The sequence below is a fragment of the Erigeron canadensis genome, chromosome 2 (assembly GCF_010389155.1).
Source record: "Erigeron canadensis isolate Cc75 chromosome 2, C_canadensis_v1, whole genome shotgun sequence".
NCBI lineage: Eukaryota > Viridiplantae > Streptophyta > Magnoliopsida > Asterales > Asteraceae > Erigeron > Erigeron canadensis.
In genome coordinates this window covers 3765861-3771877 of record NC_057762.1, presented here as the reverse complement: position 1 = coordinate 3771877, position 6017 = coordinate 3765861, and the positions used below count along the sequence as shown (strand labels likewise).

The 6017-nt window shown below is 35.4% G+C and overlaps 2 protein-coding genes across 2 annotated transcripts; one reads left to right on the top strand and one right to left on the bottom strand.

Moving 5' to 3' along the window:
- On the top strand, positions 1–1798 carry LOC122587537 (tRNase Z TRZ1-like). The gene is made up of 8 exons (XM_043759722.1): positions 1–156; positions 438–536; positions 629–742; positions 805–873; positions 975–1049; positions 1137–1231; positions 1324–1438; positions 1577–1798. Exons 1-8 carry the CDS (start codon positions 1–3, stop codon positions 1583–1585), a joined length of 732 nt encoding a protein of 243 aa, XP_043615657.1. The 3' UTR covers positions 1586–1798.
- A 265-nt stretch (positions 1799–2063) lies between these two features.
- LOC122589444 (protein CROWDED NUCLEI 3) lies at positions 2064–5596 on the bottom strand. The gene is made up of 5 exons (XM_043761737.1): positions 5241–5596; positions 4762–4873; positions 3897–3970; positions 3048–3512; positions 2064–2525 (listed from the first exon to the last, which is right to left on the bottom strand). The coding sequence occupies exons 1-5, from the start codon at positions 5484–5486 to the stop codon at positions 2439–2441; spliced, it is 984 nt and encodes a 327-aa protein (XP_043617672.1). The 5' UTR covers positions 5487–5596; the 3' UTR covers positions 2064–2438.
- Positions 5597–6017: the final 421 nt, after the last annotated feature.

The window sequence follows — 6017 nt, the reverse complement described above, 5'->3', positions numbered from 1 at the left end:
ATGAATGACTTTTTGGTTATTGAAAACTACCAATTTGATGGGGTGTCTAAAGCAGGTCATAAGACTTGTGTAATACTTCGAACTCTCAACTTGGCTTTCGACATGGGCAAGTGCCCTGAACTAGCTGTCTCTCAAGTTTCATCTTCAGTTCTTACGGTCACTCGGGTCACATTGTACATAGTTTTATTTACAAATGACAAGAAATGAATACCATACCCAAACACTAGAGTCAGAGGCGGTACCAACAGGGGGTAAGAGGGGTCAATGCCCCCTTGGAGTTTTAAATTTTGTCTATGGATTTTTATTTATTTTTTTCAAAGAATTTTTCAATTTTACTGCCTTTTGTTTTTTTTTTTTTTCCTTATAAATTTTTGCCCGTCTTAGATATTTATTCTGGTACCACTCCTAACTAAATTTACTCCTTCTGTGGCTTGTAGCAGGGTTATGTAATTTATGAACGGAAACCAAAGCTTAAGCCCAAGTATCTTGGTCTTCCACAAAAGGAAAAAGCCAAGTTGAAATTATCAGGTGTCGAGGTTCGTGTTTTGCCAATCTAAGCTATTCAACACTACTTCTTAATTTTTTTTGTACAAAACCAGGAACTAACAAGACGAGTCTAATCTGGCAGATAGACTATTTGGTAGAGTCACCTGAAGTAGGTTTTACGGGAGACACTACTGCAGACTTCATTGTTAATAAAGATAATGTTGACGTGTTGAAGGCAAAGATCCTCATTATGGAGGTAACACATGTTGCCGTTATTGAATACAGTTGTCACCATGTTTATTCCGTGATCTCACGCAGAGTACATATCTTGATAAGACAAAGCCTGTCGAGGATGCAAGAGAGTATGGCCACACACATTTGTCTGAGGTCAAATCTTTTGTTCTTAATTAATGTGGATGATTGATATATACTGCTCATCATCATTGTAGTTAGTATGCATGACCATTTTGTGCTGTCTAATCTATCAGATAATCGATTATGCAGACAGATTTGAGAATAAAGCAATCCTGCTGATCCACTTTTCACGTCGTTACACTTTGGATGTAAGTTAATTTTAATTATTACCCGAGTTAATTGAAGTAAGTAGTTGTGTATACATTTTCACTGTCTGTTTGTTTTGCACTGATCAGGATATTGAAAAAGCTATTTCTGCATTGCCCCCGTCTTTGGCAGGGCGTGTTTTTGCACTAAAAAAAGGATTCGATTATTCTTCTAAGAAACCAAAGTAAGACTACAATGCATTACATTATGAACTTATGGATGTTTGTTTTGGCTTATGATCTTGATGATATTTTATGCATCGACTTTTTACTGTAGCTCATCACTCCAGAATACCGGAAGCAGTTTGTCGGGAAAGAGTGAGTTCATTGATTCACGAGGTGCAGTCGTGCAGATAATTCCCCCCCCAGAGAGGATGTGGATGCTGGAGCAAGTAAGCTTCTGAATCTCTTTATTATACTGCTGCTTTCTCTCTCTCTCTTTCGTTTATATATATATATATATATATATATATAAATATATATTTATATATTCTATAGATGATGATACACTTTTGAAAATGATAAAACAGAAAATCTAGATATCCACAACAAAGCCATCGAAGAAGAAGCAAGAAAACTGGTCACAGAAAATATGGTTGGATCAAGTTCAAAGTCAGACTTGGACAATAACATTCATGCCTCCAAATCCCAGTGACACCGAATGTTTGATAGATCAACTACTTTCAGATTTTTGGGGTATCCGGAATTTTGCAATACGTTATCCGATACCCGAACATCCCTATAACTATTAACTAGCTATTATTTAGTATTCATTTTGTTTACCAATACTTTTTTATTGTTGATCTTCCATTCTGTTTTGTTTGATGGGTTCGTGTTATTAGAATCTGATTTATTCGTAGATTAGGCGTCTCCCAACAGTGCCAAGAAAGTTCTTGTCAGAACGCGAAGCATCAATGGCACTGGCCATGTTCGCATATAAGAACTCCATAGGCACCAAAATGTTCTCAGTGGCAAACAGCTGTATATACAAACAAACATTAGAACAAAGATCACAACTTAAACATAACACCATCCATATATCAAAAAAATCCGTTTACACTTTACATACAAACGATAAAAGCGCTCAAATTCAAACTACTCGCGTGCAAAAGAAAATGAAACAGCAAGCCTACAGTTTTGCATACAATTCTAACCTCAAAAGGGGTCAATAATAAGCAGCTGGTCATGTTACTCTTCAACAGTTTTACATATGATTTTGACCTCAACCGGTAAAGTTACTCTTCGAGCATAATTGCAAGAATTTACCTGAAACAAACTCTACAAGATGCAATCTATCTCCTTATCACACTAAAACAAGTCAACCTCAAGTTAGAGAAACTATGGAGCTTAGAGAATCATATGTACATATACGAGGAGAGGGCGTATAATATTTCAGTTCTTTAACTTTGGAACTTTGAATTTGGATGTAAAGAGTAGTGGTGTGGTTGCACTTGCTTTTCTTTTGGAACTTCCTACTCCCTGCAGAGAATAAAGATGTGTTAGAAAGTAGAAACCCTGGATATAGTTTTCAGTACTGGTGGGATAAGCAGGTTTTGTAATAGGCAAAATGGGTGATATTTATCTAGGCCAAAACAATCTGGTCAGGTCGATTGACAAAAACACATATAACTAAAATTTTGATCTTTTCAATAGACAAGTACTGTAGTGTCAATTTTATTACAATAATTATATTACTTCGGCAGGTCAAACAGGAGTAGGTCAAAATCTGACCAGTTTGGTGATCAAAACACTTTCTGTCCAAATAACTACCCTACCATGGTTGCAAAAATTAAAATATTTCAGTAATATTCTGTTCTCATTAAAAAACACACTGGACGACTTCCAACCCATTCGAGCAAATTCCTTTTAGGCTATCTTTTATTTTATCTATAACCCCTTTTGACAAGGTATGACTAGAATATAACCTGAATGGACTGATTCATAAAAGAAAGGGTTGAAACTGTCAATTCTAATATAGAGAACTTGAGTCGTTTTGATTACCTTCTCAGTGATGGCCATGCCACTCGAATGACATTTATTTACTTCCACAGTGCATCGACGTAATACAGGTGTAATAGAACGCCTAGATTCACCTCTTGACAACTCCAATTCTTTGGTGAGACGAAAAATTTCTTCACTTTTTTTTCTTGACTCGGATTCCAACACATCTACTTCACTTTCTAAGGCTGAAATTCTTCTGTCCTTCTCTGTGGTTGACGACTGTGATTGCTTCAACTCATAGATCAGTTGTTGTACTCTATTGTTGGCGGTTTCAACTTCAGATTTTCTGTTCTTGATGACCTCCTGCAACTTTTTGTCGGTTGTGTTGAATTGGTTCCATGCAAAATCCCTCTCTGCTTTTAGCGCCTCATGCAATTTCCTCTCCGCTTTTAGCGCCTCACGCAAATCCCTCTCTGCTTTTCTGGCAGACTCAAGTGAGTCCCTGTCACTGCTCCGAGTTACACGCTGCAAACATACACGTTCATTACAGCTTTTGATGATGTGAACGGTAGAGGTGGGCAGGTGGCCAAAATGAATGTGTTGAGCAGGTTGTGTAGCAGGCAAAAACAGGTGGTTTTATTGACCTTCACCCTTTTAGTCCAAACTATTAGATTTGTTTTTATAAAATTATGTGATTTCATTAATAACAATGATAAAATTATTGAGGAAGTTCAATGTATCAAAAAACCTTTTGGGTAGCATTTTACATACTTGACCCATTTCTGTTCTTAGCTAATCTTTTCCATTTTACCCATTTGTCTTATTAAGGATACAATATACCTCGACCCATCACAAGTGAACAGGTTCAAATTGCCATTTCTAATTCAACAAGATACATGAACAACTTACACTAGGCGCAGCCGATGATTGAGAGAGCTTGTGCAAAAGAAGTTTCAGATCAGCACGTTCATCATCTGCATCTTCTGTAATTATGTGTAGAGTTAACTCGTTAAGAAAATCAAGTAACAAAATAGGAAGGAGCTGAAGTGTAAACATGAATTGGCAATCAACTTTTGTAATTATAATATAAGTCGGAGCTATTAAGTATACATTTATTAAAAGGTCGGAGCTATTAAGTATACATTTATTACAAGCAACTTCATCTCCTAAAAAAACTTTCTACATTTTTCTTTCCCATAACGATGCTCTTCTGGTCTAAAGAAAAGCTAACACATTTTTTCCTACTATTTTTCCTAACTATGCAACGAAAATGTTGGTTCATGTTTTGAGCATAAATGAATCTACTAACATAATAATGTATAGCTCAACACAATATAGCAAACTATACACACATAAGAGACAGGGTTATACACAAATCGAATGCATCAATCATTCGTACGGCACAACTTAACACACTAGAACTTAATAAGGATACAAGGTATTCACCCATAAACACTTCTTTTCTTACTAACAACCAAAAAAAAATTTGGATTTGCATGTGCAACCATCCAACTTAATCTGCAAATCCCTGCTACTAACTTTGAAATAAAGAACGATTGTATAGCTCAACGAATGGAGCTACTAATATAATATGACCCAAATCAACCAATATCCAGAATACATACATAAGTAGACAATAATACACAAACTGAACACATAATTTTTACGGCATAACTTAACATGATAGCAAGAAGTTCCTAACAGGAAACTAGTCGTAATGCCAACAATCTACAAAAACCATAATGCATAAAGATATAAGTAAAGAACAACTAACCAAATCTACGTTTACGCACAGCTGCTTCTTTTAGCTTCATAGAGACGAGCAATTTCCCCTTTGCAGCCTCAGCATTCCGAAGCATATCTTTAATTTTCACGTCTCTTTTCAACTAAAAAAGAGCCACACATAATGCATTATACATTATACTATATCTATACACACACACACACACACACACATATATATATATAAACCCTAAAATGGCATAAGAAATAAAACCCACAAAAAACCAACAACCAAGATCAAAACTTTTTCACATGGGCAACTATGAAATCACCTAAGAAACATAATTTTGTAAATATTTAACATCAAAATACCATCTTTCATGCTATATTGCTACATTATACTATATCTATACACACACACACACACACACACACACACATATATAAACCCTAAAAAGACATAAGAAATAAAACCCACAAAAACCAACAACCAAGATCAAGACTTTATCACATGGGCAACTATGAAATCACCTGAGAAACATAATCTTGTAAATATTTAACATCAAAACACCATCTTTCATGCTGGGTCTGGATTCTTTTTTCGAGGGCTTTTCGTTCTTTTTCGTACCATTCGATTTCGTGTTGTTGATTATGTGCTAAATTAACAAGTGTTTTAAAGATCTTATTCCATGAATCTTCTTTCTCTTTAAAAGAATCCTCACTTTCACTTGCAGAAACTTTCTTTTTACCCATTTTTTTGGATAATCTTTTTTCCATTTTTTTGTCTTAATATAGTAGTTAATGAATGCACACGAAGTGTTTGTATAAATTCCTGAAAGAAATTAAATAATTTTGTTATTGAAGAAGATGAAAGAAAGGAGGGGATTTTGATTGATGAATTAGGGCTTTTTTGTGATGATTTGAAATTGGGGAAAAAATGATCTAACGGTCAAAAGAGGGCTTTTTATATTACTTGAGATTTTTTGTTAACGTTACGCTCCTGTATCCTGGGTTATTAAGCGGGTTAATTTTAGATCAACAAAATTTTCGGTCATTCTACTAAATTTACTACATTGATTTTAGAAAAAGTAAGTAAGTAACATCCAATGCCGTCTTCCACGGGTTTTGGGTCCTAATACCTCAACGGTGTATGGAGGAGGTTAAGATGTAGACAGTCTTACCCCTACCACGACAGTGTAGAGAGGCTGCTTCCAGGTTCTATCTAAAGATAGAAAAGGACATCCGGCCTTGCAAGGGATGAGGATAGAATCCATGACCTCTGCTTCCAGGTACTACATTGATTTTAGA

What these genes read in the sequence shown, in the direction of transcription:
- LOC122587537 (XM_043759722.1), top strand. Translation starts at nt 1, where the DNA reads ATGAATGACTTTTTGGTTATTGAAAACTACCAATTTGATGGGGTGTCT. An exon ending in TTTCATCTTCAGTTCTTACG is followed by an intron (nt 157 to 437) that starts GTCACTCGGGTC and finishes TGTGGCTTGTAG; the next exon opens with CAGGGTTATGTAATTTATGA. An exon ending in GCCACACACATTTGTCTGAG is followed by an intron (nt 874 to 974) that starts GTCAAATCTTTT and finishes CTAATCTATCAG; the next exon opens with ATAATCGATTATGCAGACAG.
- LOC122589444 (XM_043761737.1), bottom strand. Translation starts at nt 5,486, where the DNA reads ATGGAAAAAAGATTATCCAAAAAAATGGGTAAAAAGAAAGTTTCTGCA. An exon ending in TACAAGATTATGTTTCTCAG is followed by an intron (nt 4,874 to 5,240) that starts GTGATTTCATAG and finishes GCTCTTTTTTAG; the next exon opens with TTGAAAAGAGACGTGAAAAT. An exon ending in AATCATCGGCTGCGCCTAGT is followed by an intron (nt 3,513 to 3,896) that starts GTAAGTTGTTCA and finishes GTATGTTTGCAG; the next exon opens with CGTGTAACTCGGAGCAGTGA.